This window comes from Heterodontus francisci, chromosome 1, assembly GCF_036365525.1.
Source record: "Heterodontus francisci isolate sHetFra1 chromosome 1, sHetFra1.hap1, whole genome shotgun sequence".
Classification (NCBI taxonomy): domain Eukaryota; kingdom Metazoa; phylum Chordata; class Chondrichthyes; order Heterodontiformes; family Heterodontidae; genus Heterodontus; species Heterodontus francisci.
Window position 1 is genome coordinate 86,572,304 of NC_090371.1, and position 17,324 is coordinate 86,589,627.

General features: G+C 43.2%; 1 protein-coding gene across 1 annotated transcript in view; it reads right to left on the reverse strand.

The window, feature by feature from the left end:
• Positions 1 to 17,324, reverse strand: part of stoml2 (stomatin (EPB72)-like 2) — a 71,117-nt gene that overhangs the window by 34,362 nt on the left and 19,431 nt on the right. The window contains exons 3-4 of the mRNA XM_068032723.1: positions 9,336 to 9,435; positions 1,428 to 1,486 (exon numbers count right to left, since the gene is read on the reverse strand). Coding sequence (XP_067888824.1) covers positions 1,428 to 1,486; positions 9,336 to 9,435 — 159 coding nt within the window. The remainder of the gene's footprint in view (positions 1 to 1,427; positions 1,487 to 9,335; positions 9,436 to 17,324) is intronic.

Sequence of the window (17,324 nt, forward strand, 5' to 3'; positions counted from 1 at the left end):
GCTCTCATCTCTTTCTCACCAGCTTCGGAAGCCATTGAAGACATTAGAACCCCAAGGGAGAAAAGTCTCTTACAGTGAACAAGATTTAAGAAGAATACTGGGCCCCAATGAAAAGCAAGACTACCTACAATGAAGGACAGTAAAAAAAAACCCTTTTCAGAGATTGCCTCAAACCTCTCCATTTTGTTTCTCTTCTCTTTTCCGTCTCTATTTGCATGTGCGTATCGCGTATCCATGCTAGTGTGGGTGCAGTGTGTATCCATAGGCGTTAACTGAATTAGAGTTTAAGTTTAAGGTTTAATAAACTTCACTTTTCTTCTTTAAACCTAAAGAAAACCTGGTGTGCTCATTTCTTTGCCTTATAATTGGAAAGCGGTGAACAAGGATTCACAAAGGGGGATTCAAAACACTGTTTAAAACTAAACCCTGTTACAGTAAGACCAGGTTAGGACAGTAAAAGACCCCTAGACACCTTTCTCGCCTGATCGTAAATATACTTGAGGTCATCCAAAACTCCGCTGCTTGGGTCCAATGCATACCAAGTCCCATTTACCCAGCACACTTGTGCTTTCTGACCTAATGTTTAGCAACAATTCAAATTTAAAATTTTCGTCCTTACTTTCAAATCGGTCCATGGCCTCATCCCGCCCTATCTCTGTAATCTCCTCCAGCCTTGCAACCTTCTGAGATATCTGTGCTCCTTTAATTCTGGCCACTTGAGCACCCCCAATTTTAATTTCTCCACCATTGGCAGCTGTGCCTTCAGCTGCCAAGGCCTTAAGCTCTGGCCTTCCCCCCACCCCCCCACAAACCTCGCTGCTTCTTTACATCTTTTTCCCCTTTAAAATACTCCTTAAAACTTAACTCTTTGACCAAGCTTTTGGTCACCATCCCTAAAAGGAGCTTTGACAGGGTAGATGGTGAGAGGTTATTCCACTGGCTGGACAGTCTAGAACTAGGGGTCATATCTCAGGAGAAGGGGTCAGTCATTTAGGACTGAACTGAGGAGCAATTTCACTCAAGGGTTTGGAATTCTCTACCGTGGATTCTCAGTCAATTAGTGTATTCAAGACTGAGATCAATAGATTTTTGGGCGCTAAGGGAATCAAGGGATATGGTGATGTGTAGGGCTAGTGGAGTTGATGTAGAAGTTCAGCCATAAGCTTATTGAATGATGCAGCAGTCTCTTGGGGCCATCTGCCCTATTCCTGTTCCTTGTTCTTATATTCTTAATTCACTTTATATCTGAATACAACAAAAACTAACTAGTTACTTTCATGACACAAATTTTCAGGAATGCTGCAATTTATAAAACAGCTAAATTTAGTACAAAGCAGCTTCTTTGATAGTGCTACAACAGTTCACAAAAGCCTGAGGTAGTCGTATTTTATTAAATAGGAAAAAATTACAAACATCACTTGCACTACCTTGTATGGGTCCATTATTCGTAAATATAGTACACCATCTATCTGTAAAGTCACATTATCTGTAAGTGTGAATGAAACATTGTGAATTTTACACATAAGGATCAACATTCCATTAAATTTCATGCAGCACATTTGTTAATGAAACTAACAGCATTTAACATCAGCTTATTTGTCACCCAACACCAAATCTGGGCATTTCATAATTAAACTATGAATGCATACAAGATTGAAGGGTTATGAGTGAATTTATAAAACAAAGCAAAATCCTTAAAATTAAAATCTATTAGTTTGAAACTTATTCTATTTCTTTATTTCCATTCCTACAAAAATGTCAAAGACTCCCTGATTAAAGGTATAATACTCAAAACTCAATTTGAACCTTTTCCAGTCCAAGTCAAAACTATGAAATGCACAACAGTGGTCATGTTACACCTCTGCAATTTCACACCCCTGTTCAAAAAAAGAGAGATAAACCTGGGAACTACAGGCAAATCACTTGGAGAAGCATGGGCTAATAAGGAGTACAAACAGAAAGTGCTGGAAATGCTGAGATCAATCAGCATCTGTGGAGAGAGAAGCAGTGTTAATGTTTCAAGTCTGTGACTTTTCATCAGAACTGGCAAAGGTTAGAAAAGGATTAGGTTTTAAGTAAGTGAAGGGAGGGGGTGTGGTGGTGGGGAAGAGAACAAAAGGGAAAGTGCGGGATAGGGCAGAGGGCAGGAGAGATTAACTAACAAAGATTACATGGGACAAAGGCAAAGACACTGTTAATGGTGGCGGTGAAAGACAAAGCATTAGTCCAAAGAGTGTTAATGGCAGAATAATTTTCAGGTCACAGACCTGAAACGTTAACTCGGTTTCTCTCTCCACAGATGCTGCCTGATCTGCTGAGTATTTCCAGCACTTTGTTTTGATGTCCAGCATCTGTAGTATTTTGCTTTTATTTATGGGTTAATAAGTGACAGCCAGCATGGATTTGTTGAAGGCAAATCGTGTCTGACTAACTAGATGGAGTTCTTTGATGAAGTAACAGAGAGAATTGAAGAAGTTAGTATAAATAAAAACAAGAAATGCTGGAACCACTCAGCAGGTCTGGCAGCATCTGTGAAAAGAGAAGCAGAGTTAACGTTTCGGGTCAGTGACCCTTCTTCGGAACTGACAAATATTAGAAATGTCACAGGTTATAAGCAAGTGAGGTGGGGGTGGGGCAAGAGATAACAAAGGAGAAGGTGCAGATTGGACAAGGCCACCTAGCTGACCAAAAGGTCATGGAGCAAAGGTAAACAATATTTTAATGGTGTGTTGAAAGACAAAGCATTAGTTCAGATAGGGTGTTAATGGACTGAAGATTGAACAGCAGCAAGTGCAAACATGAAAAACAGTGGGTAAGCAAACTGAACAAACTAAGATGAAATGAAATAAATGCAAAAAAAAAATTGTAAAAAATGTAAAAAAGAATGTAAAAAAAAAAGGAAGAAAAAATGACTAAAAATGAAAGTAAAATGGGGGGCTGTCAAGCTCTGAAATTATTGAACTCAATGTTCAGTCCGGCAGGCTGTAGTGTGCCTAATCGGTAGATGAGATGCTGTTCCTCGAGCTTGCGTTGATGTTCATGGGAACACTGCAGCAATCCCAGGACAGAGATGTGAGCATGAGAGCAGGGGGGAGTGTTGAAATGGCAAGCAACCGGAAGCTCAGGGTCCTGCTTGCGGACTGAGCGGAGGTGTTCCGCAAAGCGGTCACCCAGTCTGCGCTTGGTCTCCCCAATGTAGAGGAGACCACACGGTGAGCAGCGAATACAGTATACTACATTGAAAGAAGTACAAGTAAATCGCTGCTTCACCTGAAAGGAGTGTTTGGGGCCTGGGATAGTGAGGAGAGAGGAGGTAAATGGGCAGGTATTACACCTCCTGTGATTGCAGGGGAAGGTGCCATGGGACGGGGACGAGGTGGTGGGGGTAATGGAGGAGTGGACCAGGGTATCGCGGAGGGAACGATCCCTTCGGAATGCTGACAGGGGAAGGGAGGGGAAGATGCGACTGGTAGTGGCATCACGCTGGAGGTGGCGGAAATGGCGGAGGATGATCCTTTGGATATGGAGGCTGATGGGGTGAAAAGTGAGGACAAGGGGAACCCTGTCACGGTTCTGGGAGGGAGGGGAAGGGGTGAGGGTAGAGGTGCGGGGAATGGACCGGACACGGTTGAGGGCCCTGTCAACCACAGTGGGGGGAAATCCTCGGTTGAGGAAAAAGGAGGTCATATCAGAAGCACCGTCATGGAAGGTAGCATCATCAGAGCAGATGCGTCAGAGACGGAGAAACTGGGAGAATGGAATGGAGTCCTTGCAGGAGGTAGGGTGTGTAGTCGAGGTAGCTGTGGGAGTCGGTGGGCTTATAATGGATATTAGTAGACAACCTATCCCCAGAGATGGAGACAGAGAAGTCGAGGAAGGGAAGGGAAGTGTCAGAGATGGACCATGTAAAGGTGAGAGAAGGGTGGAAATTGGAAGCAAAGTTGATCAAGTTTTCCAGTTCGGGGCGGGAGCAGGAAACGGCACCGATACAGTCATCAATGTACCGGAAAAAGAGTTGGGGGAGGGGGCCCGAGTAGGACTGGAACAAAGAATGCTCGACATATCCCACAAAAAGACAGGCATAACTAGGACCATTGCGGGTACCCATAGCGACAACTTTTACTTGAAGGAAGTGCGTGGAGTTGAAGGAGAAGTTGTTCAATGTGAGAACAAGTTCAGCCAGGTGGAGGAGGGTGGTGGTGGATGGGGACTGGTCGGGCCTCTGTTCCAGGAAGAAGCGGAGAGCCCTCAAACCATCCTGGTGGGGGATGGAGGTGTAGAGCGATTGGACGTCCATAGTGAAGAGGAGGCGGTTGGGACCATGAAACTGGAAATTGTCAAAATGACGTAGGGCGTCAGAAGAGTCACGGATGTAGGTGGGAAGAGACTGGACCAGCGGAGAAAAGATAGAGTCTAGATAGGAAGAAATAAGTTCAGTGGGGAAGGAGCAGGCTGACACAATGGGTCTGCCAGGACAGTCCCGTTTGTGGATTTTGGGAAGGAGGTAGAAGCGGGCTGTCCGGGGTTGTGGGACTATGAGGTTGGAAGCTGTAGAGGGAAGATCTCCAGAGGAGATGAGGTCAGTGACAGTCCTTTGGACGGTGGCTTGATGTTCGGTGGTGGGGTCATGGTCCAGAGGGAGGTAGGAAGAAGTGTCTGTGAGTTGGCGTTGAGCGTCCCCCTCTGAACTTGAGGCACTCCGTTCTCTCAGGTCTAACCCCGACATGGTCATCAAACCTGCAGACAAGGGTGGTGCTGTTGTCGTATGGCGTACCGACCTCTACCTTGCAGAAGCTCAACGCCAACTTTTCTCCGCTGGTCCAGTCTCTTCCCACTCCATTCCATTCTCCCAGTTTCTCCGTCTCTGACGCATCTGCTCTGATGATGCTACCTTCCATGACGGTGCTTCTGATATGACCTCCTTTTTCCTCAACCGAGGATTTCCCCCCACTGTGGTTGACAGGGCCCTCAACCGTGTCCGGTCCATTCCCCGCACCTCTACCCTCACCCCTTCCCCTCCCTCCCAGAACCGTGACAGGGTTCCCCTTGTCCTCACTTTTCACCCCATCAGCCTCCATATCCAAAGGATCATCCTCCGCCATTTCCGCCACCTCCAGCGTGATGCCACTACCAGTCGCATCTTCCCCTCCCTTCCCCTGTCAGCATTCCGAAGGGATCGTTCCCTCCGCGACACCCTGGTCCACTCCTCCATTACCCCCACCACCTCGTCCCCGTCCCATGGCACCTTCCCCTGCAATCGCAGGAGGTGTAATACCTGCCCATTTACCTCCTCTCTCCTCACTATCCCAGGCCCCAAACACTCCTTTCAGGTGAAGCAGCGATTTACTTGTACTTCTTTCAATGTAGTATACTGTATTCGCTGCTCACCGTGTGGTCTCCTCTACATTGGGGAGACCAAGCGCAGACTGGGTGACCGCTTTGCGGAACATCTCCGCTCAGTCCGCAAGCAGGACCCTGAGCTTCCGGTTGCTTGCCATTTCAACACTCCCCCCTGCTCTCATGCTCACATCTCTGTCCTGGGATTGCTGCAGTGTTCCCGTGAACATCAACGCAAGCTCGAGGAACAGCATCTCATCTACCGATTAGGCACACTACAGCCTGCCGGACTGAACATTGAGTTCAATAATTTCAGAGCTTGACAGCCCCCCATTTTACTTTCATTTTTAGTCATTTTTTCTTCCTTTTTTTTACATTCTTTTTTACATTTTTTACAATCTTTTTTTTGCATTTATTTCATTTCATCTTAGTTTGTTCAGTTTGCTTACCCACTGTTTTTTTTCAGGTTCGCACTTGCTGCTGTTCAATATTCAGTATATTAACACCTAATCTGTACTAATGCTTTGTCTTTCAACACACCATTAACATATTGTTTGCCTTTGCTCCGTGACCTTTTGGTCAGCTATGTGGCCTGGTCCAATCTCGACCTCCTTTGTTATCTCTTGCCCCACCCCCACCTCACCTACTTATAACCTGTGACTTTTCTAATATTTGTCAGTTCCGAAGAAGGGTCACTGACCTGAAACGTTAACTCTGCTTCTCTTTTCACAGATGCTGCCAGACCTGCTGAGTGGTTCCAGCATTTCTTGTTTTTATTTCAGATTTCCAGCATCCGCAGTATTTTGCTTTTAAGTTAATATAAGTGTTGTGCATATGGACTTTCATAAGGCATTTGACGAAGTACCATATAATTGACTTATTCAGAAAAAACAAGCACATGGTATCAAAGAGATAGTGGTAACTTGGGTACATAATTGCCTAAAGGACAGTAATAGTGTGCAGAAGTTTATCTGACGGAGAGAAGTATGTAGTCGGGTCCATTGCTTTTTAAAATTTTATATAAATGGCCTGGACTTGGGTATAGGGAGCACAATGTTGAAGTTTGCAGCTGCTGCAAAACTTGGCAACACAGTAAATAGTGAGCAGGATAGCAGCAGACTTCAGGAGCACACAAACAGACCGGTGAAATGGATGGACACATGGCAGAAATAATTTAATGCAGATAAGTTTTCAGTTTTTTTTTTAGTTTTAGAGTATAAGTATAGTTATAAGTATAAGTGATGCATTTTGGGAGGAACAACATGGAGAGGTAGCATAATCTCAAAGGTAATATTTTGAATGGGGTGCAAGGGCAGACAGACCAGAGCTGCATATTCACATAACTTTGAAGTAGGTAGGGCAAGTTGATAAGGTGGTTAATAAAGTTTATGGGATACTTTGCTTTCTAAATTGGGGCATTAAATACAAAAACAAGGAAGTCATGCTAAACCTTTATAAATCTCTGCTGGCCTCAACTGGAGTGCTGTGTACAATTCTGGGCACCACACTTTAAGAAGGATGTCAAAGCCTTGGAGGGGGTGCCCAGGAGGTTCACCAGAATGACACCAGGGATGAGGGATTTCAGTTATATGGAAAGATTGGAGAAACTGCTTTGAGCAGAGAAGGTTAAAGGAAGAGCTAATAGATCAGTCAAAATTTTGACAGAACAAATAGAGAGGAATTGTTGCCTCTGGAAAGTGGGTCGATAACCAGGAGGTTAGAGATTTTAAATAATCAAATAGGCGAAAGAACTCGAGGGGAAATGGGGAGAATTTCTTTTCCACATGGAGGGTTGTTAAGATCTGGAATGCACTACCTCAAAGGGTGGTGGACTCAAATTCCAGGGAAACATTTGAAAGGCAATTGGACATGTACCTGAGAAGGACTAATTATGGGGAAAAAGTTGGGGGGGGGGGGGTGGGGTGATTAAATTGGACAACTCCAAAGAGCCAGCACAAGCATGATGGGCTGAATAGCCTCCTGTAAGATTCTGTGTGTCTATGTTGACTGGCTCCCCATGGCTTGCCAATACTGCTCTGTGGTCAGCTGGAAATTTGTCAAAGCATATAGCAAGATCAAATCCTTGCCAATTTTCCAAACAGGTTTTCACCCCTGCCACATTACTGAAACAGCTCTCAAAGTCACAAATGACATCCTATGTTACAGTGACAAAGGTAAACTACCACTTCTTATCCTTCTTGACCTGTCTGCAATCTTTGACACGGTTGACCACACCTTTCTTCTCCAAAGTCTCTCCACCACTGTCCTGCTGGGTGGGACTGCACTTGCCTGGTTCCATTCTTATCTATCTAATTGTAGCCAGAGTATCACTTGCAATGTTTATTTCCCTGGTGCCCCCCAGGGATCTATTCTTGGTCCCCTCTATTTTTCAGCTAGAGGCAGCCCCTTGGCGACACCACCCAAGAAAACAGCATCAATTTTTACATATATGGTGACAATGCCCAGCTCTACCTCACCACTGCCTCTCTCAACCCCTCCACTATTTCTAAATTATCAGACTACTTATGCGACATCTGACAGCAAGATGAACTGCCGACCACATATCCCCGCCATCAGTAAGACTGCTATTTCCAGCTCCATAACATCGCCCAACTCCTCTCCTGACTCAACTCATCTGCTGCTGAAACCCTTATCCATACCTTGGTTACCTCTGGACTTGACTATTCCAACGCACACTTGGCTGGTCTCCCATATTCTACCCTCCATGAACTTGAGGTCATCCAAAACTCTGCTGCCCGTGTCATTACTCACACCAAGTCCTATTCACCTATCATCCCAGTGTACGATCTACATTGGTTCCTGGTTAAGCACACCTTCATTTTAAAAGACTCCTCCTTGCTTCCAGACCCACGACCTCTACCACCTAGAGGGGCAGAGGCAGTGGATGCATGGGAGCACAAGCACCACCACCTGCAAGTTCCCCTCCAAGCCACATGCCATCCTGACTTGGAACTATGTCGCTGTTCCTTCACTGTTGCTTGGTCAAGATTCTGGAACTACCTTCCTAACAGCCCCATTGGTGTACCTACACCCCAAGGACGACAGCAGCTCAAGAAAGAAGTTCACCACCATCTTCTCGAGGGCAATTAGGGATGGGCAATAAATGCTGGCCTAGGCAGCAACACCCACATCCCACGAACGGATAATGAAAATCCCTCCATTGCCTTGCCCCCTCCTTATCTCTAATCTCCTCCAGCCTTGCAACCCTCCGAGATATCTGCACCCTTCTAATTCTGGCCTCTTGAACAACCCTGATTTTAAATGCTCTGCCAGGTGGCTATGCCTTCAGCTGCATAGGCCCTAAGCTCTAGAATTCCATCTCCACACCTTTCTACCTCTCTCTCCTTCTTTAAGACGTCGCTTGAAACCTACCTTTTTGACTAAGCTTTTGGCCACCTGCCCTAATATCGCCTCATGCGGCTTGATGTCAAATTTTGCTTTACAATGCTCCTGTGAAGCACCTTGGGACATATTACATTAAAGGCACTATATAAATACAAGTTGTTTATTTGGTGTTGTTCCTGATTAAATAGCCAAGATTGGCAAATTAATACCCCAAGAAGCAAGAATGTGATTAGCTGAGCCCACGTCTTCCAGTACACAAATAATTTTAAACTTCCCTGTCATCATTGTGGAATCTTCTTGCAGATTTGGTCCATAAGAACAGTAGGTATATCATACAACCTAGCTGTGAAGACCTCTATGAGAGGGTTCTCTGAGCGCTGAGCTTTCCTGGAAGGAACCAGAGCACCCAGACAGACAGTCAATTACCCAGAGCAACCTCACCCTAAAGGATTAACCTGTTTGATGACTGACAGTAACATACAGAAACATGCCACAGCTCCAATTACTTGATGCTACCTGAATACAACATGTTCTATATATTACAGAAAATATATAACAAGCACATTATGGCAATTTTGTGAAGAATAGAATTCAAAATCAAATATGTATCCCTGACTTATTTCAGCACTTACCTAATGAGACAGCAGATTGTTCTGGAATATCAATAACAATCTCCTTTAAGCTCTGTACATATCTTATCCGATCTACAACTGGAATCAAGAAATTCAAGCCCTGTGTAAAAGCAACAAAAATTAATTTGAGACAAATATATATACAAAATGTGTCTTTTCATGGAAAAGGCCCCTAGCCTGATAGAAAAAGCTTAGTCTTAATGCACAGTAATAATCAACAAAACAAATTTGAAGATTTCATCTTATTCTGTATTGCATAAAAGCAGTGACGTCATCTGTGACTGTTGTTTGACTTCTTTCCCTGCTCCATTTGATAAGTTTCCACATCAAAGGTTATTGCGGAAAATAAAAGCTCCTAGTGTAGGGGGTAACATATCGACATGGATAGAAGATTAGCTAGCGAACAGGAAACAGAGAGTAGGCATAAATGGGTCATTTTCTGGTTGGCAAGATGTAACGAGTGGTATGCCACAGGGATCAGTGCTTGGGCGTCAACCTTTTACAATATATATATATATATAAATGACTTGTATGTAGGGACCCGAAGATATGGTTGCTAAATTTGCTGATGACACAAAGATAGGTAGGAAAGTAAGTTGTGAAAAGGACAAAGAGACTACAAAGGGATTATAGGTAGGTTAAGTGAATGGGCAAAGATCTGGGAAATGGAGTATAATGTGGAAAAATGTGAAATTGTCCATTTTGGCAGTAAGAATATAAAAGAAGCATATTATCAAAATGGTGAGAGATTGCAGAGCTCTGATGCGCAGAGGGATCTGGGTGTCCTAGTGCATGATCGCGAAAGGTTAGTATACAGGTACAGCAAGTAATTAGGAAAGCTAATAGAATGTTGTCATTTATTGCAAGGGGAATTGAATACAAAAGTAGGGAGGTTGTGCTTCAGTTATACAGGGCTTTGGTGAGACCACATCTGGAGTACTGTGTATGGTATTGGTCTCCTTATTTAAGGAAGGATGTAAATGCGTTCGAATCAGTTCAGAGAAGGTTTACTAGACTAATATCTGGATTGGGCAGGTTAGCTTACGAAGAAAGGTTGGACAGGCTAGGCTTGTATCCGCTGGTGTTTAGAAGAGTAAGAGGCGACTTGATTGAAACATTCGAACACACGATCATACGAATTAGGAGAAGTAGGCCACTCGGCCCTTCGAGCCTGCTCTGCCATTCAATAAGTACATGGCTGATTACTCCACATTTCCACCGACCCCCAACCACCGTTCACCCCCTTGCTTATCAAGAATCTATCTGCCTCTGTCTTAAAAATATTCAAAGACTCTGCTTCCACCGCCTTTTGAGGAAGAGAATTCCAAAGACTCACAACCCTCTGAGAAAAAGTTACTCCTCATCTCGGCCTTAAATGGGCGACACCTTATTTTTAAACAGTGACCCCTAGTTCTAGATTCTCCCACAAGGGGAAACATCCTTTCCACATCCACCCTGTCAAGACATATAAGATTTTGAGGGCTCATCTCTTTCTTTGCCTCTGTGCTCAGTCGTCTGCAAAGTCTCTCAAGGATCTATCCAAAGCCCCCTTCTCTTCCTTATTTCTATGCCGCAATTTAGCAATATCACCTGCAGGCAGGGGTCAGCATCTGCACGCGCTGATGACACTTAGATCCAGCTTTCCACCTCATCTGTGCTGTCAGACCGTCTAGCCGACACAAGTGTTTGATCAGTCTCAACATCTGATAGCGCCCTTGCCACAAGTACCACTCCCCTCCTCAGCCATTTACTTACTTGGGTTGAACAACAGCATGTGCAATTCCAGTGTCATGTTTGACCTTTGGTTGAACTACATGCCCTATTATCCACTCCATCACCATCATAGAAGCTTTATCTTGCTGCACATCTGAAGCTGTTGTGGACTAACTGATCGAGATTGATTGTCACGGTTAGTCAACAACTTCATCATTATTATTATATCATGTGATTATCAGGATGGTAGAAGGCAAACTAGATGGACCTTGGTTTTTTTTTTAAGTCCAGCAATTGCTACTTTCCTATATCATCTTGTTTTCACCTTTGTAAAAGTGCACATCTCTAACAGATTCAATTGCTCTACTTGCTGTGATTTCTGTCTCCATCCTCCATAAAATCCAACTTGTCCAAAACGCAGCTGCCTGCATCTCCTCCTACACTTTCATCACTCCTGTCCTTGTTGACTGATGGAGCTCCAGGCTGACAAGTCCCCGGGCCCTGATGGGCTTCATCCTAGGGTCTTAAAAGAGGTGGCTAATGTGGAAGTAGATGCATTGGTGTTAATTTTTCAAAATTCGCTGCATTCTGGAAAGGTTCCATCAGACTGGAAAATAGCAAATATAACCCCTCTATTCAAGAAACGGGGGGGGGGGGGGGGGGGAGAAGGGGTAAGGGGGAGGCAGAAAAAAGTAACTATTGGCCAGTTAGCTTGACGTCTGTGGTGGGAAGGTGTTAGAATCGATTAAGGAGGCTATAGCTGGGCACTTAGAAAAACTCAAGGTAATCAGGAATAGTTAGCATGGCTTTGTGAAAGGGAGATCATCTTTAACCAATTTGTTGGAGTAACATGTGCATTGGATAAAGGGGAGCCCATTGACATATTCTACTTGGATTTCCAGAAGGCATTTGACAAGGTGCCACATAAAAGGTTACTGCGCAAAGTAGGAGCTCATGATGTACTGGATAACATATTAGCACGGACAGAAAATTGGCTGGCAGGCAGAAAACAGAGTATGCATAAATGGGTCCTTTTCTGATTGGCAGGATGTGACGAGTGGACTCCCACAGGAGTTTGTGCTGGGGCCTCAACTTTTTACAATTTATATCAATGACTTAGATGAGGGGAGGGATGGCATGGTAGCTAAATTTGCAGATGACACAAAGATAGGTAGGAAAGTATTCTGTCAAGAGGACATAAGGAGCTTTCAGCCCAATATAGATAGGTTGAGTGAGTGGGCAAAAATCTAGCAGATGGAGCATAATGTGGGAAAATGTGAAGTTGTTCACTTTGGCAGGAAGAATAAAAAACCAGAGTATTACTTAAATGGAGAACGACTGCAGAACTCCGAGGTGCAGAGGGACCTAGGTGTTCTAGTGCATGAGTCACAAAAAGTTAGTATGCAGGTACAGCAAGTCATAAAGAAGGCTAATGGAATGTTATCCTTTATTACGAGAGGAATTGAAAATAAAAGTAAGGATGTTATGCATCAGTTATACAGGGCATTGGTGAGACCACATCGCGAATAGCGTGTGCAGTTTTGTTCTGCTTCTTTAAGGAAGGATGTAAATGCATTGGAGGCGGTTCAGAGGAGGTTTACTAGATTGATACCTGGAATGAGCGGGTTGTCTTATGAGGAAAGGTTGGACAGACTGGGCTTGTTTTCACTGGAGTTTAGACGAGTGAGCAGAGACTTGATTGAACTATACAAGATCCTGATCAGTCTTGACAAGGTGGACATGGAAAGGATGTTTCCTGTTTTGGAGGAGTACAGAACTCGGGGGAACCGTTTTAAAATTAGGGGTCGCCCATTTTAGGACACAGATGAGGAGAAATTTTTTCTCTGAGAGGATTGTGCAACTTTGGAACACTGCCTCAGAAGGTGGTGCAGGCAGGGTCATTGAATAATTTTAAGGCGGGGGTAGGTAGATTCTTGTTGGGTATGGCAATCAAAGGTTATCGGGGTAGATGGGAGTGTGGAAATTGAGACACAAACAGATCAGCCATGATCTTATTGAATGGCGGAGCAGACTCGAGGGGCCAAATGGCCTATTTTTGCTCCTAATTTATATGTTTGTATGTTCGTATGACCTGCACTGGCACCTGATCCCCAACAAATTCAATTTAAATTCTCATTCTCATCTTCTAATCCTTCATAACATTCACACACCTCCTTCCCTTCCTGCACCTTCAAATCAAGTCTCCTCCGCCTCCTCCCTTCGTTTTACTACTGGTAGCGGTGCTGGAACCCTCTCCTGAAACCTCCATCTCTCTACTTCTCAGTCCTCCTTTAGAAATCTCATCAAAAACCAATCTTTTTGATTTGGCTTTCCATCAACCCTTCCAAACTCTCTCTCTTGGCTCAGCATTCCATTCATCTGTAAAATGTCTTGTTGTATTTAAAAGGTGTTTATATAATTGCAGTTGTTGTATACACTGCTCATTCCCATGTATTCCACATAACAGGTGATACAAGGAAATAGATAATCAGGTTAATTTGAAGTATGTCAATATAATATCACTATAGATGTGTCTTTATGTTGTAATAATGTTAGTTTTTTGTCTTTGTTAAATAGGGGGAGTATGATTCTTAAATTGTAATATCTTAAAATAGCTACACGTGGACAGCAATTCTAAGCTACTAAACATTTGAACTGAGACGAAACCTCAACAGAACCTGCAGCTTGTAAAGTAACCACTTGCTCATGAGAAAAGTTAATAAGAGACATGGATAAAAAAGTGTAACTGCAGCACACATACACAAGACAGGCAAAGAAGCTCCCTCTGTATGAGAGTGTGTGTGAGGATGAGAGAGAGACAGAGAAAGAGAGAGATTCCATTCATTACAAGGGAGTTCTTAGAGCCTTACTTAAGATAAGCATCTGCATCTTTATGATGGTATGAACCCTGACAAAGACCACAGTCTGGTACTGCAAAGATAGGGAGTGCGCCTCCTGTAATCAAGCTAAGGGAGTAAGAAACAAAAGCTGTTTTGAAGGGTGCGTTATTTTCACCCATATCAATTATTGTATAATGTACTCGAGAGAGAGAACAGCTCACAGTGATGTTACAGACAGCTGCAATCAGCAGCCAGTCCACATTTAAAGCAATCATTTAGCATAATTCTTACAATCAGACTTTTCTGACTCACGCCATAATCAGAAAACATGGTAGGTTCACATGATTTATATTCCAAACACTAAAATGACCATAACTTATCAGTGAGCTCAAAGCTTGAGTTACCATGTCTGTTAGTTTACAGAATATATTTTTAAAAATCATATAAAATACTCAAAATGAGTTTAATCTGCCATATAATCAATAAACAGTCTGGAATTGAGAGAGAAAACAAATAATCAAATGCGTGGGTTGGTACTGAAGAAAGGTCAAAGTAATATATTTCACAACCAGTGTTTCCAAGCCCAGACAAGGATCCTGATTCATCGGAGCTAAAGAAATCCAGAGACTTTTGTCAACAGGCAGCCGCTCTTGATGAAGGCAATAGCTGGGGAGCTACATTTTGATCCTCAGTGCACTTGAGCTGGGGTTCAGAAAAGTCAGCAGGACTCCAACTCCCGATCAATATCCAGTGACTGCAATCATGCTGGAAAATAGGGTGAGGACAGGACCTCAATTGCCGACAGTCCAAGCTCCCACATAAACAAAGTCAACTTCAACAAGGAGGAGGGGGCACTTAGCAACCAAGAAACTAATCCTAGAAATAGTTGGTGATTCCAGAAAGAGGGGAAAATAAAAAAAACTAAAAATTGCATCAAAAAATAACTTCAGCCATCATACAAATATCAATAAGTAGGTTGTAGCTCCTTTAGAGGCACAAAATGAAGTCAACAATCACGAACAATCGGCAGAATCTTATGCCCTTAAGGTGTTCGGACCATTTCCTGGTCCCAACTCTGCACAGGTCACAAATGCATCGACAGCTGGAATCTTCTGGGAGGCGGCCATTTAACAGGCCACCTCCACATTCGTCATTCAATTAAGGATAGCGGGTTGGTTCCTGAGGCGGGAGGCCCAACATCACTGGATAGACGGCAGCCCCACTGGCAGAGGTAGGTGCTGCTGAGGCATGTAGGGGAGCAGGAGGACACCTTAAAATGGAGGTGCCTTCAGAAGCCTGACTAACATTTGAAAAAACGGAAGGCCCACAGCTCATAGAACCATCAATGTGGAGGGGAAAACCCCTCCACAGGAAGGAAGGGTTAAGGCCGAGGCTGTAGAATTTGCACTTTTGTGGCACATTGATGGGGCCAATGGCAGGAGGCCATGATGGCAGTCCCACCTGTTGTCAGAAGGCTACCTCCAAGTTGCTGCCAAACTCCAGACTCAGCAGGGGGTGGGGGTGGGGGTGGGGGGAGGGCTCCGACATCAGGAAGATTCCGGTGGCGTCAGGAACTTGCCCTCAACTGGTCGTTTAATTAGCCGAATTGGCTACCCACCGCTGCTGTGTGCGTAGCCACTGCCGCGTTGACCCCACATCCAGATAGATCACTTGGAGGTAGCAACACATTGTTGAGCGGACCCAACGTGCAAGTTTCAAATTTCGATCCTGCCTCCACTGTGCAGGGATGATTCTGTTCAATGTTTCAATCTAGGTATTAGTTTAAGTTCTGTGAATCCCAGCAGACCAGGTCTGTAGTTCTATCTCTAGAAGTTTCATACAAGTGTTGCATAAGAGATCAATAACATATTTTCAAAAAGTAAATGAATAGTATACAATTTAACAATATTTTTCACCATTTATTTATAGAATGCTGATCATTTAATGAATTTACAGCAATTTTAGGAAGAGTTCCTAAAAATCCTGAAAGATTGTGCAACAGGCATGGATATTTCTCCCGAAAACACAACTACTCCCGAAAACAGAACCTAATGATATTTCCAAGGATTGGCTTTGAATTCTTATATTTCTTGACTAGAAAATTAAAAAACTATTGCACGGTTTTGCTTTCAGCAAATTGATATGCAACTCTTTCTAAAATGGTTTTGAAAATTAAAAATATTTAGCAAGCATTCCAAATTCATAAAGCTAGGCAACTGCTGGAGCCTCATAATTTATCTAAGAAAATGTATCCTGATACATAACAAATTAACTAATAAACAATCAGATTCTTCCAAAGTGGTCAACAGATCACTAATTCTTTTAAAAACATACACACAATTGCAGAATATAACAAACTAATCCTCAAATGCAAATCTCCAAGAAATGGTAGCTATTAAAAAGGGCTTATTATGTTTTAGGAAGTCTAAAGGGAAATATTTTCCATTGTTATGAAAGTGCTTCTGTTTTTGTTAAATATATTTTTTCAGGAATTCACTCAAACTGAAGAAATGTTGGACCAGTTTTTTTCCCCAAGAGGGTCAAGAGCACACTGAAAGGACTTGTTTGACAACAACATTTACTAGTTATCACGACTCAAGTTAAAACTAGAATAGACACCCTGGTAACTGGGGAAGATACGGCACAGATGTGACAGGTCAGAAGGTGGACTTTCTGTTTCCGGCTTCACTTTTGAATTGTTTGGAGTTGGGAATGAACTGTTTAAAAGGGGTTGGAGTTTAAAAGAAAAAGAGAACTGAAGAGAACTGAACCCCAGCTGAGCACAGCCTGTTCCATCTCTTTAAAAAGCCTGCAGAAAAAAGAACTTCCAAGGAGAGAACACCACAACCCAGCTCAGCTTTCCAGCACCTCTCTAAACAAAACTGAGGAGTCCACTGTGTGAACTCATCTCATCTCTTCAAAGAAAAGCCTGCTAAATTAATTCTCAACGCCACCTGAAACAACTGTTCTAAAAGATCCAAGTGACCCATCTACGTGTACTCGGAGGTCAGGCTGTATACCAGTTTTGAAACACAGCTTATGTCATCTGCTGTTTCTTCAAGGATGAGCAAGTATTCAGCCCAAGTGTTTTTTTTGTCTGTAACAGAGCTCTAAACAAAAATCCCTGTTATTTTTCCAGTTAACCAGCGTGTGTGAGAATGTGAGGGGCTAAGGTAAAAAGGAAACTTTAATATTGCAATCTGTGTGTTTATGCTTTACTTCATTTCTGGTTAAGACTTGTTTTATAATAAACTGATAATTTTGTTGTTTATTAAAGAAACCTGGTTAGTGTGTTTTATTCTGGGATAAAAATAGAGTCCATGATTTACCATTTCAATAAGTGGGAAAAAATTTAAATATATGTTGTGACCTGTGGAGAAGTGGAACTAAAATAAACGGCGTACTCCTCCTGCCTCAGTCGTAACACTATTCAATG